This window comes from Loxodonta africana, chromosome X (assembly GCF_030014295.1).
Source record: "Loxodonta africana isolate mLoxAfr1 chromosome X, mLoxAfr1.hap2, whole genome shotgun sequence".
Taxonomy (NCBI): Eukaryota; Metazoa; Chordata; class Mammalia; order Proboscidea; family Elephantidae; genus Loxodonta; species Loxodonta africana.
In genome coordinates, this window is record NC_087369.1 from 170,957,686 (window position 1) to 170,976,890 (window position 19,205).

General features: G+C 43.8%; 1 protein-coding gene across 10 annotated transcripts in view; it reads left to right on the forward strand.

The window, feature by feature from the left end:
- AFF2 (ALF transcription elongation factor 2) overlaps window positions 1–19,205 on the forward strand; it is a 584,792-nt gene that overhangs the window by 457,547 nt on the left and 108,040 nt on the right. For all 10 annotated transcript variants that reach the window (XM_064277676.1, XM_064277679.1, XM_064277677.1 and 7 more), the window contains one exon: window positions 12,173–12,210. In XM_064277676.1, coding sequence (XP_064133746.1) covers window positions 12,173–12,210 — 38 coding nt within the window. The remainder of the gene's footprint in view (window positions 1–12,172; window positions 12,211–19,205) is intronic.

Consider the following 19,205-nt stretch of genomic DNA (forward strand, 5'->3'; position numbering starts at 1 on the left):
CTATAGTGAATGCATGAGTTGTGACAACAGATACTCTTCCCTGCTGTAATCATGCCTATTTTGTAGCCGCAGTCCTCCCTCATCATGCTGAACAAGTTGTTACCTCCCCAAGGTTTCTCGACGTTTCCATTTACTTTGTTATCAGCAGCGAGGCTGGGGAAGGCCTCTTTGGTTATGACATCAACAGGGCACACACAGCACGAGAGGTCAGCCTGTCAGAGCTATAGAAACGGCAGATGGATTAGGATGAAACCAGGTGCAAAATAACTTTGATAGAGTCTTTTAACGTAAACAGTTTATCTGTGACTGCCTCTCATTGAAATCTCCGGCAAAATGCTAAGAGTTTGGGCCATGAAAGCTGCAGAACATAGCTGAATAAAATCTGGGCATTGTCATACTCAAACTATTGAGCAATTAGGGAATGAGAGGCTATTTTAATTTATTCATTAAAGACAGGAAAGTAAATAGGATAACATACAAGGTTAATGGAATAACATTGGCCTTCATATTCCCAAGATTGTGTTTCCCATTTGGCTGTATTAGCATAGAGACTAGATTAATAAGAAACTGCTTAGGGCTTGTATGACGGGATTTTTAATATGCTTGAGGCGAGCCTGTGACTGTTTAGAAACCTGCGTGAGGAATTTCTCCATTGTAATTAGGTCTCCTACTTTTAGTGCCAAATATTTTGACTTGTAATATCCGTATAATAGAATGCCTTGAGCACACCGAGATGCACAGCAGCGCAGTGCTCTCACATGCTGTGCTTGCCACAGCTAATTACCAAATACTGGAATGTCCACTCCATTGTATGAATGATCTATCCATGGGCACTTCAAGTGCAAAGCCAATGACCGTTTTGCTACGTTAGCATGTTGCTCACAATGACCTTAAGTTAGACCCCTGCTAGGGTGTGCTGCTCGCTCCCAGACCCAGATGGAAACAAAAATGAGTAAGCTCTGTTATTTCAGACTAGATGGTGCTCCTGGGTTATGGGGTGACCACGCCCTTTCAGTCTGCGTGGAGCATGCAGCAGGTACGTGGCTGCAAAGCGGGCGGTGGTGGGGGTAGAGCAGCCGCCCCTGGGAAGCTGGAATCATGAAGTACAGATTCGAAAGGAAGTACCAGAAAGAAGAGGTATCACCATGCTGCCCTTGTCACTGTCCCTGCACTGGAAGAAGTGTCTAGACAGTGTTGGTCCTCTCTTCACTCTCACTCCACTCCCTGTTTAGTCGAAACCAAACCCATTCCTGTTGAGTCGATTCTGACTCATGGTGACTCATGTCCTTCATGATAGAACTGTGCTTTATAGGGTTTTCAGTGGCTATAATCTAACAGAAGCAGATTGCCAGGCCTTTCTTCTGTGGGACTGTTGGGTGGATTTGAATCACCAACCTTTCAGTTAGTAGCTGAGTGCAAACCACTTGTGCCACCCAGAGACCTCGGTTTAGTCCAGGCAGGTTCTTTCTCTCAGGCCCCTTCATTACCCCATTTTGAGTCCTAATCCATGGTTGGAGCCTGGAGGTCCTGTCTTGGTGTCATTAATAACTCGTTATTGTTAGCTGCCATGAAGTCAACTCCGCCTCATGGTGACCTTATGTACAATAGAATGAAATGTTGCCCAGTCCTGCATCATCCTCATGATCACCAGCATGTTCGAGTCCATCATTTAGGCTATTGTGACAGTCCATCTCGCTGAGGGTATCTCTCACACTGGCTGACACTCTACTTCACCAAACACGATGCCCTCGTCTAGTGATAGAGCCCTTCTGATGACATGTCCAAAGCAAGGGAATCAGACAATGTTCTGTTGCTTTCATTGGCTGTTTTTCCAAATAGATTACCAGGCCTTTCTTCCTAGTCTCTTTTAGTCTAGAAACTTTGCTGAAACCTCTCCCAGTGGCATAGCTTCCAGCATCACAGGAACACACAAACCATCACAGTATGACAAACTGACAGATGGGTTGTGGCATTAATAAGTAAGCCCTGGGAAATGTACCATGTGTGTGTCTGAGTTTACTGCAAGTTTCCAAGTCTCGAGTTTAATCAGAGTTCTAGAATATACTTAGAGTGATATGAACATCTCCAGTAAAAAGCTGTGTAATAAAACCCTTTGCCAAAATGAAAATGCAAGATTTTGAAATTTATATGCTGGCTTTGAAAATTTTACTGGGGCTTTGGTGTGAGGCCCAAGCAAACTTTACTCTGCCCTCCAAATGTCCACCATCTGCAGGCTGCAAACCCCAAGGACATTGTCTGAGGTCCTGAATGGAAGGCAGATTCTGTCTTACTATTAAGCAACTGTATTTATCTTTTCTATTTACTGAGAGCAAAGAGCATAAGCATAGTTAAGTCTACAAGACAACTGTCCAAATTCGAGAGTGGTTACCAATCCAAGATGAACCGTTCAAAATACCAGTGGATAGGCAGATAAAAAAGCAGACCTTTTCAAAGTGTGTGTTGTTGTTTTTGACTCATAGTGACCCCATGTACAACAGAACAAAACACTGCCCTGTCCTGCGCCATCCTTACAATCATTGCTATGCTTGAGCTCATTGTTGCAGCCACTGTGTCAATCCACCTCGTTGAGGGTCTTCCTCTTTTCCGCTGACCCTGTACTTTACCAAGCATGATGTCCTTCTCCAGGGACTGATCCTTCTAACAACACATCCAAAGTATGTAAGACACAGTCTCGCCATCCTTGCTTCTAAGGAGCATCCCGGTCGTACGTACTTCTTCTAAGACAGATTTGTTCGTTGTTTCGGCAGTCCGTGGTATATTCAATATTCTTCGCCAACACCATAATTCGAAGGGGCCAATTCTTCTTTGGTCTTCTTCATTCATTGCCCAGTGTGTAAGGGCACATAATCCATTTTTCACAGAGTATCTCAGAGGAAAATTTGGAACATTAGACTAAAAAATTTATGTAGTTGTTCAAATTTGTTCCTTGCTAATGAAGATGGACTCAGGTTCCATATTTAGCCCTGAAACAAATATATCTTGTGTGTACTGTGTGTGTATATGAAATTAAATACCCGTACAGTATGTGTGTGTATTACACAAAGACATTAAAATATGGAACACTGGTGCTTAAAATGACCATGGAGGATCTTTCCTCCAGCTGCTGAATTTGCCAGTAGGAACACTGAGGTACTGAGAAGTCCGTTGTACGTGGATAAAGGCGGGTATAGCCCCCTGAACCAGAAGATAAACCAAAAAACAAACCAAACCCACTGCCATCTGGTCTATTTCGACTCATAGCAACCCCATAGGGTTTTTGAGGCTGTAAATCTCTACGGAAGCAGACTGCCACATCTGTCTCCCATGGAGCTGCTGTTGGTTTCGAACCACTGACCTTTCAGTTAGCAGTTGATCACTTTAACCACTGTACCACCAGGACCCAGAAGATAACATGTTCTAAAAGGACAAAGAAGTCCCTGGGTGGTGCGAATGGTTACACCCTTGGCTGCTAACCGGAAGTTTGGAGGTTCAAGTCTATCCAGAGGCACCTTGGAAGCAAGTCCCGGCAATCTACTTCTGAAAACCCAGCTATTGAAAACCCTGTGGAGTATAGTTCTACTCTGACACACATGGGGTTGCCATGAGTTGGAATCAACTCCATGACAACTGGTAAGGAGACCTAAAGCGTTGGACCCATTTAGATGCTAACGATAAAGATGTATCAGCGGAATTTGCTCCTGATTAAGTTTGGGAATCCCTACATCACTGAGTGCCTACTATGTGCTAAGAAGACTCTTCCCAATTTTCTGGTTATACATGGTAGGGAGAGAGCCCCTATTAGCTATTGACTGTCTCCCACCACAGGACACTTGTCACTCCGTGAGGTTCCCCCCGCCTTCCCCTAGCATCAGGAGCAAGAGGGCTCACATAGGCTGCGGAAAAGAAAATTGAGTTTTCGAATCCCCAAACCTGGAAGAACAAAGTGACCAAGTGCCACTTACATTGACCCTTCTAGTGGGAAGTCAATACTGCGATGCTCTGCCTGGTACCTCCATATTCCCTTCACTTTGAGAGAGAGTGGTTGTTGCTGACAAATGATCCTTGTGGGTGAAACATGCTTCCTCACCAAAGCCTGTACATTTGTCATTAAGTTACAATAAACCAAAACTAGTTATTGAGGAAATTGTCAGTTGACAAATGGTTCTTCCTAAAAGGTTTTCTATCCAGCAAAATAGCCATCCTGAAGGGAGCAAGCCTAAATGTGATGCATGTACTTCCAGATCCTGTTATCATGTCATCTTTGGGCCAGACACTTGAAAATCCCCTACTGTTGCCATGTTAGTGAAACACACATGCAGAGACAAGTAGAACCTGCTATGAGATGGCTGTTCAACTGGCAGGGTCTTCCGCGGCAGAGTGAGTGAAGTTGTGATGTAATTCAGTGGGCAGTGAGGAGCCATGAAGGAGTCTGAGAAAGAGAGTGGCGTGATCAGAGTGAAGCCTTATGAAGATTTATCTTGCAACAGAGCATCAAAGGGGAAAGACTAGGGAGACTAGTGGACCAGTGAGAAGGCGGTGGCAATAATCTACAGGAGAGGCAGTAGTTACAGGGGGAGTGAGGAAGGTACAGGTAGCTACAAGCCTTGTGGCAGAGAGCAGGATGGGCAATTCACCTTGTTAATGCCACTTCGACTCCTCTTCGGGACGTGAGACAAACAACCTCATGTTCAATTGCAGAGTGGATCTAGATGTACATGGGCCTGGAACTCCACTCTTCCTCCAGAGATCCTTCAGTACTCTTTCATACCCAGGGCACAGTCCTCAGGCATCTTGGACTCTGCAATTGTCCCTGAGTCATTTAGCTAGTCAATATTTATTGAGTGACTATTAGGTGCAAGATGAAACACCTTCCACCTGGAACACTTTTCCCTCAGTCTCTACCTGTTAAAATTCTATTCTCGCCCCCAGTATATCTAAACCAATAACCAGTTCTCGTGGAGCCAATTCTAACTCATGGTGATCCCACGTGAGTCAAAGTAGAACTGCACTCCACAGGATTCTCGATGGCTGATTTTTTGGAAGTAGATCATCAGGCCTTTCTTTCGAGGTGCCACTAGATGTATTAGAACCACCAACCTTTCAGTCAGGAGCCAAATGAGTTAGCTGTGTGCACCACCCAGGGACCCATTATGTCTGGCATAGGCCTATTGCGTATCAATCCATAGGAAAAAAAGAATTAAATTAAAATGTGGGAAACCCAGTGCTCTAAGGGTAGGGAACATGTTTTGCTTCCTACAGGTTCGAGGTTCGAATACAAGATGTTTCCACATCACCTTAGAGGCACCTATCCAGAAGGTTAAAAATAATGAGTGGTGTTTTCCTAAAGGTTGCAGCACCTTGATGTGAAGTCAGGAATTCAGGCAGGCAGCCAGGTGGTGTGAAATGTCGAGTGACGTGTTCTCCTCTTAATCTGCCGTCCTGGCTGTGTGTGCATGCTGCCGGCTGAAACCCCAGCCTGTAAGGATACAGGGCCTCTTGCTGTTTTAGTCGCCCCTGTGAAATCTATTTAAATGCTGTAATTAAGCAATTCATTTTTATATTTCGGCAAGCGCTCTCAGTATATGTCTCTTTAATTGATTTAACCAACTCTGTAGCTATTGATTTTAGACCATCTGAATACCCTAATGATGAGTTCCTTGTTTAATAGAGGAGATTCTCTTTGAACTTAGGCAATCGATGCAATCTAGCAATATACACCACTAGGTTAGGGCATAGCTGGGTCTCAAAGAACAGCACAAAAAGGCAAAACCAAATAAACAGACCAAAAAGCCCAATGCCATCAATTATTCTTCTGTCTTGCTTCCATAATGCCTACCATTCAGTTATTTGAAATTATCTGGATGATTGACTTTTCACTTTTGATCAAGAAATGTATTACATAGACCCAGCTTGAGTGTATCGGCTAGTAGAAATCCAGGGGAAGGTATATACGCAGGCAGTGTAAAGGCCATGCTAATAGAATCACATGCTATGCTTGACTGGCAGCATTATTATTGATTAAAGACAAAAGCAGTACCTGCATATGTAGCCTTGTGAAATGAGTCCAGCGCCTACAATATCCCCAGGCCATCTGAGTGCTCACTGTAAGCACTTCAACACACAGGAAGGTATTACATTGACTTTGGTTTCTGTGAACTCGGTGGGGAGGGGAGTGGCAGCAGTGTTGGTGGTGATAATGTTTGAAGTCTGGGTATAACAGAGGATGTGCTTCTTAAAACCCCAAACAGATTCTCTAAATTTTCTATATAGTTAGCGCACATGTCAACTGGACTAGAATAGAAGTTAATGACATATAGTCACCAGGACAGAAATATCTTACCAAAGAATTTTGCACAGGTTTTATTATTATGCAGAAGATGGCTAGCAAGTTTCTGGAGTGCCTCACAGGGAACATTTTCTCCCTACAGGAATTATGTATTAGGTATGTTGTGGAGGATAGGACTCACTAACAGAGCCTTCCTTTCTCTTGCTCTTTCCCTTCTCTTTCCCTCCTTCCTTCCTTCCTTCCTTCCTTTTCTTTTCCCCTCCCCTTTCTCCATCCCTCCTCTTTCCTTTCCTTCTCTCCTCCCTTTCTTTACTGTTTGTTCCTTTTCCTTTCTCTCATTTTTTAGGTGATAGCTCTACATGCTTAAGCTTCATGTAATTAAGTATGGTCCCCAAGTCACTTCAGCTTCGGTGCAGCACAAGAATTCTGTATGTGCCAGAAAGACAAGGTTGTTCTTATGTTTAGGAAGACAGACTTAATGAGTGAGCAACTATGAGCATGTCCTTAGCCACATCATCCCTCCTGAGGAAACAAATTCTCTGCTTAGCAGGATACCACAAACAGTACGATACTGGTAATGAGAGAGGAATCAGCTCATGCACACCCCTTGGAATGAGAGAAGTGCCTTTTCCCTGGGCATATAATTTCTCAAGATGCCCCATCATGGAGGAGGCTCACCTAGAATAAGACCCCCAGGGCCTCGCCAACCTCAGGGTCAAATGTTAGTGACAAAGGGAGGAGGCTTCCCTGTGGAGTGAGGCATGGAGCAGCGACTGCTAAGAGGGGAGTAACCTGGGAGATAGGGATGAGTCCTAGGTGTTTTTGGAGTGTGTGTGTGTGTGTGTGTGTGTGTTATGAGTGTACACACGTGCATTTGTGTCCCCCCACCGCTACCTCGGTGTCCCACCCTCTCTACCACCAACCCCAGGAGGATTCGGGGAAGAGGCCCTATGTGAACGTTGAGGAGCCTCTCTCCTGCTGGGTTAGGCCTGTGGGCAGAATCTAAATACACCAAAACCAAACCCACTGCTGTCAAGTTGATTCTGACTCATAGCAACCCTATCAGACAGTGTAGAACTACCCCATAGGGTTTCCAAGGAGCGCATGGTGGATTCCAACTGCCAAGCTTTTGGTTAGCAGCCATAGCTCTTAACCACTACACCACCTAGAATTTTCCAGACAGCAGCCTCCCCTGGCCACAGAACTACTTACTCCTGACTTGGAGAGAGGAACAGAGTGACTGCTACTTCTACCACCCTCATAAAATGACTGTAACCTGCTCATTGCTCAGTAAGCCCATAAACAAAGAATGCAGCAACACCTGTGTGGACAGAAGTCACACTCAAGATGCACTGTGTTCACCCTGCGGTTTCCAGGGCCCTGTCTTGGATATTGGCTACTCACAGCTGCACTGGAGGTAGACAGGGCACAGTGATCATCTTCGTTTTTTAAGTGGAGAGCTGAGGCACTGAGGATTTAGCCACCTTGCCAGTGTAGTAAGGATAGAAAGTGGTAAAGCTGTGATGGAAACCCTGGTGGTGTCGCGGTTAAGAGCTATGGCTCCTAACCAAAAGGTCAGCAGTTCAAATCCGCCAGGTGCTCCTTGGAAACCCTGTGGGGCAGTTCTACTCTGTCCTATAGGGTCGCTATGAGTCGGAATCGACTCGATGGCAATGGGTTTGTAAAGCTGGGATGAAACCAGTTGCCCTGGAGTTGGTTCCAACTCATGGCGACCCTGTGTGTGTCAGAGTAGAACTATGCTCCATAGGGTTTTCATGGCTGATTTTTTAGAAGAAGATCTGCAGGCCTTTCTCCCAGGGAGCCTCTGGGTGGACTTGAACCTCTAACCTTTCAATTAGCAGCCAAGTGCATTAACTGTTTGTGCCACCCAGGGATGCCTAAGCTGGGACTAGAACCCAGGTTTTCAGATTTCTAGCACAACACTCTCTGCTGTAGCCCACTGCCTCTTCTTACACCATAAAAGCTATTGAAGTATATCCTTTAACATTTCAGTTTCTCTTGCCATCCTTCCTTATTCTAAAGCTTCCTCAATGGCAAGATAAGTAGCATGTTAGGGAAATGTGGCACAAAATAAGGAGGATATAGGTTTTCAAAAAACACAGAGAAATTAGAAAATAAAGCAGCATAACCGTTAACTAACTAGCCTCCATTTCCCAGTTAGTTTCAATTACTTTCACATATGTTCTTAAACTCAAAATTAGCTAGATCATGATATGTAACCCTCTTATATTGCTTGCCGCATTGCACCATGTCATTTCAATTTCCCTCCTTTCCCAGCATGCCTCACATGCTGGCACATGTACCCAGCACTTGGGATTGTCTCAACTTCCATCATGTCAAAAGATGAATTTCCTCTTTGTATGTTTTGTAGAATCATTCTCATACCTTACAGGCATATGTAATTTGCACCCAAAAATAATTCACTGAAAAACATTTCTTCCAAATCCAGTAATGTAATCATTCCTCATAGCATGCCTAAAACAGAGTCTAACTACAGCGAAAGCGACACACCCAAATGGTGACCTGTGTCTCCCATCTGGCGGAGACTCCCTGTGACCATTTAGTTCAGAAATCACAGGTGACGCACACACAGGAGGATAGCATGAACACATGTGACTAGACCTCTTGGGACACCATGATGCTCCCCAGTTAATTTCCAAAGAGAAGGGAACTGCTCTATGGAGACATTTCCAGTCAATAGCAAGCAACGCAGAAAAAAAAAAATTACTGTGAATAGATTTATTTTCCTGTTATGGTCTAAAAAGACATACATTTCAAAGAAACTGGCTTCAGAGTGATTCTGGTCCTTCTGATCAGAGAAGAATGACTAGGTCTAATTGACAGTCCTGAAGCACCGAAAAGCGAAGATATTTTCAAATCCATGTCTCTGAAGCAAAGCTAGGCTAAACAGTGTCACTTTAATGTCTCCCCCCCTGTGTCTTCTGCCAATGGCCTACTCATATAGCCCATCCAGCGGGCTTTGGAAGGGACTGGAAACCACTTGGACACAGTGTCCATTACTTTATGATAACCCAAGTCTTCTAGAACAGACTCGTTGGGATTCTAAGAGATTGAAAAAGGTCAATTCATGTCATCTGCACAGTAACATGTCTCCATCCATGTCGTAGTCATCTAGTGCTGCCATAATACAGATACCACAAGTGGATGCCTTTAACAAAGAAAAGTTTATTCTCTCACAGTCTAGCAGGTTAAAAGTCCAAATTCAGGGCGTCTGCTCCAGGGGAAGTCTTTCTCTCTCTGCCGGCTCTGGAAGAAGGTCCTTGTCATCAGTCTTCCCTTGGTCTGGGAGCATCTCAGTGCAGGAACCTCGGGTCTAAAGGACGTGCTCTGCTCCTGGCACTGCTTTCTTGGTGGTATGAGGTCCCTTGTCTCTCTGCTCACTTCTTTCTTCTATACCTCAAAGAGATTGGCTTAAGACACTATCTAATCTTATAGACCTCATCAGTATAACTGCTGCTAATCCACCTCATTTCATCATAGTGATAGGATTTACAGCACACAGGGAAAGCCCATCAGAAGGTAAAATGGTAGACAATCATGCAAGGGAATCACGATCTAGCCAAGCTGACAGATATTTTTGGAGGACGCAATTCAACCCATGGCAATCCACTACCTATCTGTTCTAAAGCAGCCAGAGTTGGGGGAGCAAAGGTAGTTACAAGGGCTGCCTGAGTTTCCTGTGGCTACCGTAACAAAGTACTGTACCACAAAGTGGGTGGCAGAAAATGCCAGAAATTTATCATCTCACAGTTCTGGAGGCTAGAAGTCCAGAACTTGTAGTATGTCAGCAGGGCCATTATCTCTCCAAAGGTCCTGGGGGAAGATCCTGTTTTGTCTCTCTTGGCTTTTGGTGGACCCAGGCATTTCCTTGGCTTGTGGCAGTGGTTGCATGGCCATCTTCCCTCTGTGCCTCTTCTCTTTTATATAAGGACACCACTGAGATGGTCTTGGGACACACCCTACTCCATCATGACATCATGTTAACCTAACTGATAACATCCTCAATATCCCTATTTCCAAACAAAGTCACATTCTCAGAACGTCGACATTTTGCGGGGGGTGGGGGGGGGGAGGACACGGTTCAATCCGTAACAAGGGCAGGTGTGTGTATATGTGTGTGCAGACTGGGTACCACCACTATAGTAAAGGTTGAAGTCTAGCCTCCCCTCCTTGTATCTGCCGCTTCCTTTGTTCATTAACTTGGCAGAATCCACACTGTGATCAGTGCCAGCACCTCCTACATGGCCCGTACTGGGACAGGCTTCCACCTCCTTGATACATGTGAGAGATAATTGGGCAAGCAAGACACTTATTTCTTGCTTTATCATTTTAGCCTGTTACCTCATTCCCGAGCTTTCTTACCATCCTAGCACTTGCCAAAATTCAACCTCAAGCACAGATGGTAAGAAAATGATTTTTGCCTACAGAGCCAAAGAAAGCACCCAAATATTAATGGGTATTTATCTAACAACAGAACCTGAGACTTCATAAACCAGAAGGACTTGGATTTCCAACTCTAACGTCTAAACTTGGGAAGCAATTCATTTATTTTAAAAAAGGAAAAGTTTGTTTGGAAGTACACTGAGTTGTCGTTAGGCGTCAAAGGGTTCAGTGTGTTTATTCATTGGTCACCTGCAATGTCAAGTCCAATGTTAGATTATATGTTGTCCCTGTTACAAGCTGTTGCTTCTGCATTCTAATTGACAGCAGTATTCTGTGCTTCTCCTTAGCCTTCCCCCACCTCCAGGATTCACGAATATAAAGGTGCCCAAATAGATACTTTTCAAAGGCTCTGAACAACCCTGAGGTTGTCAGACTGGTGCTTCAACACTCTCTGTATTAAATGTGATTTCTAGAGCCTGAAAAAGTCTAGGAAATACAAGTTTGGTTCTGATTACATAATTATGCTACAGAAGTATGAAAAAAAAATCATCACTAAAACCCTCCAGGTGCTTAAACAGTTTGATAGACTGTAGCCATTCTGCCATCAGCGCCCCCAGCTGTGTTGCTTAGCAACATTTTAATTCCAGAAGAATCGAAGGAGATGAAATCCCTGTGGAGAGGGAAACAGAAATAAGAGGGCTGTTGACAGATGATCTGCGTTGTTTCTTCTAATATACTGTGAAGATCACGAGCTCTTTTCATGAATGATAAATGGACTGAACACAGATCAATGGGTTCAGCAATAAACTGGAACCAGGCTCCCTGGCTAAGGCAATGCACAGGCTGAGAGGCCCAGAGAGTTCCTCATTTCAATGATTTGGTGTGTTTTCTTAAAGGCTTCACAGGAGGAAATTGATCTGAGCATTTGGTCAGCCCTTGCCCTTTTGTGGTGTGGGCTAAAAACAATGATTTTGGAAATGGACACTTTGGCCTTTCTATCCCTGTGCAGGACCGGCCAGGTGTCAATAGTGATGTTAGGAGGAGTGGTGCCCTACCACCAAACTAGAAGTCCAGGATATGCCTGTGGCTGCTCCTTCCACAGCTGCCTGCCCACTCTGCCATTACAACCCTATCAGGCCCACACACGGGTAAGATAAGGCCAGGGGAGGAGGCCCAAGCTGCATTACTAAGAGCTGGGCTCCTGCTGAACTTCCCAAGCAGCCCTGATGAAGCCTGCTGGCTGTGAAGGCTGCACGTGGACAGGTAACCACATTCCCTGGGAGAGGAAAATTGCTTTCTGAGCCTCCGCTCTGCTTATCTCCAGCAGCCTGCTTTGCTTAGCTCCTCGTGTTTCTGAAGAACATTTTACATGGCTTATTGTTCTCGTAACTAGTAGCCAAGATTATGCCTGCTAATGTTGTCTAATTGCATTTTTTCTTCTTCTTCTTCTTCTGTTTACAGGCTGTTGAAAAGGCAAAGCCTAAGAATAATCCTATAAAGTAAGTTTATTTTTTTTATTAGTTGGAAATTTTAATTTTAATTGACTCCATGCATGCATGCAAAATAAAAAGATCATAATAATAAGGTCATAAAAGAGACCTTGGGTTTTGAGTTCATCTCTGTTCATGGTTAAAAGAGAAATAAAACAAAAACAAGCCAAAAAGCCCCTCCAATGAACAGGGACCAGCTTTGATTTGTCCCTGTGTCCCTGGTGAGGAAGTGCCCCAAGTTGTGCCCAGTTTACATAAATTAATATGCACCACCCATGAATAGCTGCCAAATACTATTATAATCATATTCAATGCATAGTACTTCAAGCCTTTGGATTTTGCACATGCTGAAAAGATTACATTTTAATTGCAAACCTTGGGCCTATGACAGAGACGTAAATGGCTAAAAGTGTGCCAAGTGATTTCTAGCCACGTGGGAGGTTTGGCACCTCAGCATCAAGGCCTTGCGACTCTGTTAATGAAGAGCAAAATATATTTTACTAAAAGTTTTTCTAGCTAACAGAGAGCTATTTCCAAGGCATTTTATGGAACACCATTAAATTATAAACAAGCTGCACACCACTCTTTTAAATATAGACATCTTGTCTCTTCCAGACGGGAGGCTTTCAAATTAAGAAGGATGTCTGTCTTGTCATTTGAGTTGGTGGCATCTGATTGTAGCATTATCATGCATACGAGTCCCGCCAGCCCTGTGGCAAGGGAGGAACTGCTCCAGTTGCCAGGTTTTTACAGGTCTAACCGAAAAGTCGGCAGTTCGAACTCACCAGCCGCCCTACGGGAGAAGGATGTGGTGGTCTACTTCCGTAAAGATTACAGCCATGGAAACTCTGTGGAGCAGTTCTACTCTGTCCTGTAGAGTCGCTATGAGTTGGAATCCACTAAACGGTGATGGGAGGAACTATGTTAGTTCATGGCAACCGACTTCCATTTGAGTTGGTACCAAATACAGACATGGGGGAACGCGTTGATTTTTAATAGTTTCTGAGAGAACGTGTCAGCTAATGCCAATGGCAAGACGGTTGTTTGTGCTTTGTAAAAGAATTAACTTTGCCAGAACACCAGGGTAGTGTTCAACATGGCATTAAATCCAAGCCCTAGTTCCCTTTTCAAAAAGTTTTGGGGTGTTTTCTTTTGAAAATTTAATTTTTCTTAGGCCACAGAATATTCCTATCAGGCTTCTGTGGGCCTCTGGGGATGTAGGTACTGTAGTAGACCTATGGAAGTGTTAACTAGCTGATTTTTTTGTGCTATGGTTCGGTTGGCGTTGAAATCTTCTCTGTAGCCTGATTAATTTTACGTCTGCCCTGAAGGCTTCTCTCTTGTGAGCCTATGGCCGGCAGCTCTGTGGATTAGAGGATGGTGTTAATGAGGCCAAGGCCTGGCTTCAGTCCCTGGGTGGGCCATTAGTGACCTTTCACACAGTCCGAGGTCACCGCTCCCTCCAGTCAGCCTGTGTGCAGATGTGTGTCCCAGGTCACAGTGGGTGGGACAAGGGCCCTCAGCAGTGCAGACATCTCCACATTTAAGCCCTCTGATAGGAAGTGAGCCCCCAGCGCCACCTTTGTGTGCATAGGACAGCTCACTGCCCTAAATTGTACTGTAATGGCCTGGAAGCTAGACGAGTTTTCTCTTTGCTCCTTGTGACAATTCAACCCTGCAAATAATTATATTTTTTATGAGCTCTTGTTATTTTCCAGTACCGACTCTAATGCCTAGAAATTGAAGGAATAATATAAAGACAAATCAGGAAAACCAGAAGGTCCAAAGACTTAGAAATAGAATATGGAGCTTTTTATTTTCAAATGTATTTGGAAATCTGCTTGGTAATAAACCTAAGTCACGTCCAACTGGTCGGTGCTTGGGATTGTCTTCTAATGAAATAAGATATTATGCTCCACATGGGTTTGGATGTCCTGATGCCTTTGGGCTCATGTGTAAAACTTGTTTGCCCAGCCACAGCCATACAGACACTTTAAGGAACAGACACTCCAGAGCTTGGCTCAATTACAGTGACTGACAGCGGAACAAAATCGGATTTTTTTGAAGTTGGATATATAATGGTCCTTTTGCGCTTTCTGATGTTTGCTGGAGAATTTCAGTTACGCAGAGTGCATAGAGTAAGGGTTCAATACGTGTTTTCCGAATGAATGAACAAGTAAACAAATTGGACACATCCCAGGAAACAATCCTTCCAGAACCTGGCCTGGAGGCTTTAATAAGGCTGGTGACTGCGCCAGAGCCAGGGGGACACTCTAGTGAGGGTCACCATCAGCTCAAAAGGATGAGTGTGTTACATAACTGACCCAGACACCCAGTTTCTCTTATCCTTGACTCACGCCACATTTAAAATGTTGCCCCATTTCTCTGGTCTGTTCTGTTCGCTTTGCTTGTGACCGGTTACTGGTTCGATCTTCTGGGCAAGAGTTAACATGGGATTGGCTTTTTGAGCAAACAATGAAAATGTGTACAGCCTCGCTAGAAAAAGAGAGGTTGGGTGGCATCATTTATAACTGAAGTTTGAACACAGATTGGTGAAGATGAGCATCCATGTGATTTGATGCAATGGCTGGTGCAGAGGTTGGGAAAGTCCAACTCACAGGCCAAATCCAACCATTTTTAAATAGTTGAAAAAAATCAAAAGAAGAATAATATTCTGTGACATGTGAAAATTGTATGACATTCAAATTTCAGTGTCCATAAATAAAGTTTTATTGGAACACAGTCATGCTCATTCATTTACATATTGTCTGGGGTTGCTTTTGTGCTATAATGGCAGTGCTGAGCTGTTAAACCAGAGGTCCGGTGGACTGCAAAGCCGGAAATATTCACTACCTGGCCTCTTAGAGAAAAAGTTTGCTGACCTCTGCTATAGTTGTGTTCAGGCCCTTCTGGGTTGCTGTGCTCTCTGAGTCTCACTCAGCACAAAGAGGCTCACTCTTAATTCACTCCTTTTGAGACTCATTATGGATATAAAATCCATTGATAGGAAAGTGGCCCTTCAGAAACCTCTTGACCCCTGCTCTGTAGTTGTAGCAGCAACAGCAAACACATATCTAAAACCTTGTGCTGGTCTTCCAAGTTGTGTGTAGCAAAGGGTATATGTATTTGCTAAAATTCTGTTCCTTTGCAAGATCTAAGGCTGAGTCACCTTTCATTTGGGGTGACGGTAAATGAGTCACAATGCCCGTTCAGTTTGTCTGTTTTCCTCTCTAAAGTTTCGCCTGCCTCTCCCCTTTTCTCAACCACTTGTTCAATTTACTTTTAATACCTTCATGGTTGTAAGCTTCTTTCATCACCGTAGGGAGACTGTGGCCCATGTTACTTACACTCCATATAAAGAAGAAATTACATCTATGCTTAGTGGATATAAGGACATAATGTACCTGGATACACTAGTGATTTCACCCTGAAACATTAAATATTATAGCTGAGGGTAAGAATCAAAATGGAAAGGTCTTAAGGTCAGTGGTCAGGACAAGAGATGCCTGCTGTAGTCCTCAGTATAGAGGAACCATGTTGGTATCAAAGCTTGATCGGGATATTAAGACTCTGGCTCGTTAACCCATCAAAGAGACTTCCCCTTGTATGTTAATGGGCCACAGCCACCATCTCCAAGCTCTCCTTATGACAACAAGGCCCTAGAGAGGTACAGATTTCTCCTACCATATGTGACTTATCACATACATTTTTAAAAAAACACATTTCTGTTATTAAGACATATGTGATAGTACACTTCCGCAAATGTGAATTGCTTTTGGCTAAAAGCCATGCACTAATAAGTTGACTTGAATCTAACTGAGGTTGACATCTGTTACCAAAAGAGAGAGAGGGGGGGAAAAAGAGAGACAGCCAGTACAATTGCCAAGCGTAAAATTCTTCCTTGCTTTTTCACTTTGACAAGGCGATTGTTGTCTTTCACAGACTAGGATCAGGATCCACTCTGCTTCGGAAATTACAGCTTTATTTAGGAACTGATCCATCTCATAGATACCGTAGTTTCATTATTGAAAAATAACAAATAGCCCCAAAGATTGCCCTGACCGCGATGTTGGTACATTATTCAGTTAGTCATCTGATGAATATTTATGGAAGATCTACAGCATTCCGGGAACTGTGATAGATGCTGAGGGAATTAAAAATAAACCTGACATAGGTCTTACCCTCGAGGAGTTTAGAGTCCACTAGGAGAGATAGAATCAGTTTGTAAATAACTGTATATAAGATAGAGAGAGAGATGTTTGTTAAGTGGGAGCAGATGAAGTCTGAGGGAAGCTCAAAGGAGAGAAAGTGCTTTAGCCAGGACTATCAGGGAAGGTGGGGGCGGAGGAGGCATTTGCGCCTCGACTTTCAGGACTGTTGATTTGAAGCACCGGTGCCAAGGTGGCAGGGGGAGTCAAGGAGCCCAGGCTGCCTGGCCTTGTGCAGGCAGCGAAAGATCACATTGGAAACCAGGGCAGAGAATCCAAGGTGATTTAGGGCCCTCAGGGTTAAACCAGAGGAAGGAGATTGCCTTGGTAGAATCAAACAGCATTGAGTTAGTTGTTGTTGTTGTTAGGTGCCTTCAAGTCAGTTCTGACTCACAGCGACCCTATGTACAACAGAATGAAACACTGCCTGGTTCTGCACCATCCTTACAATCGTTCTTATGCTGGAGCCCATTGTTGCAGCCACTGTGTCAGTCCACCTCGTTGAGAGTCTTCCTCTCTTCCACTGACCATGTACTTTGCAAAGCATGAAGTTCTTCTCCAGGGACTGATCCCTCCTGACAACATGTCCAAAGTATGTAAGCCACAGTCTCGCCATCCTTGCTTCTGAGCATTCTGGTTGTACTTCTTCCAAGACAGATTTATTCGTTCTTCTGGCCGTCCATGGTATATTCAATATTCTTCTCCAACACCACAATTCAAAGGCATCAATTCTCCTTCGGTCTTCCTTACTCATTGTCCAGCGTTCACATGCATATGATACAATTGAAAATACCATGGCTTGGGTCAGGTGCACCTTAGTCTTTAGGGTGACATCTTTGCTCTTCAACACTTTGAAGAGGTCCTTTGCAGCAGATTTGCCCAATGCAATGCATCTTTTGATTACTTGACTGCTGCTTCTATGGGTATTGATAGTGGATCCATGTAAAATGAAATCCTTGACAACTTCACTCTTTTCTCCATTTATCATGATGTTGCTTATTAGTCCAGTTGTGAGGATTTTTGTTTTCTTTATGTTGAGGTGCAATCCATACTGAGAGGTGTGGTCTTTGATCTTCATTAGTAAGTGCTTCAAGTCCTCTTCACTTTCAGCAAGCAAGATTGTGTCATCTGCATAACGCAGATTGTTGATGATCAAAGACCAGACGAGTTGTGGAATGACCTCAAGGACATCATCCATGAAGAAAGAAAGAAGTACTGAAAAGACAGAAAAGAAGGAAAAGACCAAGGTGGATGTCAGAGGAGACTCTGAAACTTGCTCTTGAGCGTCGAGCAGCTAAAGCAAAAGGAAGAATTGATGCAGTAAAAGAACTGAACAGAAGATTTCAAAGGGTGGCTCGAGAAGATATAGCAAAGTATTATAATGACATGTGCAAAGAGCTGGAGATGGAAACCCAAAAGGGAAGAACACACTCGGCGTTTCTCAAGCCAAAAGAAATGAAGAAAAAATTCAAGCCTTGAGTTGCAATAGTGAAGGATTCCATGGGGAAAATATTAAACAACACAGGAAGCATCAAAAGAAGATGGAAGGAATACACAGAGTCATTATACAAAAAAGAATTAGTCAATATTCAACCATTTCAAAAGGTGGCATATGATCAGGAACCGATGGTACTGAGGTCCGAGCCGCACTGAAGGCATTGGCGAAAAACAAGGCTCCAACTTGGTACTGAATGTAAATCACCAATCAATCCCCTCATTATTAAGCATAAACCAAGAGTCAGTAGACCTGGGTTTTAATCCTGTGTCTGCCACTAGCTTGTGATATGGAATTGGACACACCCCTAGCTTGCTACAAGCCTCAGTGACATGGTTTATCTGCTTCTTCTACCTCTTCAAGAAAGCCAGAGCTTGCAGGCCTGTTTTATACTTAGGCTTATTTTAGGAAAACAATTGATTGGTGAAGGTTTGATATAGATGCATCCATGTACATGCATTATAAACAGTGCATACATTATACATATATGCTTCTCTACACACACGCATGCACACACAAAGCCTTTCCCCATCATTTCTGCCCTGCATATAGTGCCAAGAAGCCACATCATTAGAGTGTTAAAGACAGCTGTTAGATAGAACATATATATGGCTCCAGGGACGTTGGATAGAGTTTAAATGGCCCCTCATGACCAAAGATAATTGTATAGTTTGAGTCTGTATCTCTTGTGATCCTCTTGGATGCATGCACCTCCCGGCCATATGGAAAGTCAGTGGAGACATCAGCATTCATGCCAAAGGAGAAGTCAGTAGATCACCAGCCTTTCTTCTGAGGCACCTCTGGGTAGGCACGAACTGCCACCCTTTCAATTAGCAGCCAAGCATCTTAACCATTGGCACCACCCAGGGACTCCACTTTGAGGAATCAATGCCTATTTAATAACATGCCCAGTCACTAACAAGAGTATTCAATGTAAGCACATTATTTTAAAAGTCAACTGGAAATCCCCCACATCTGAAATGATAAAATGGCTCATGTGTCTCTTTTACGTTGTCATTACTAAATTATTGTTATGAATTGCGAATGTCCTGAGGCACAGTGACCAAGGAGGGTAAGAGACATGTAGGAGTAGATCCCTTGGAATGAGATACGTGGAGCCCAGATGTGCCCAGTAACCCTCACAAGGCAGGGGGCAAGATGCCTGGCCCACTCCCTTTGTGAGGCATCCAGACCCGTGAGCTCCATTCACAGCCTTCTCTCTCTACCCTGATCTGGCCATTTTAAGAGCAGCTTATGGACAACATAAAGAGTACATAATAAACTGTACTCTTTATGTTGTC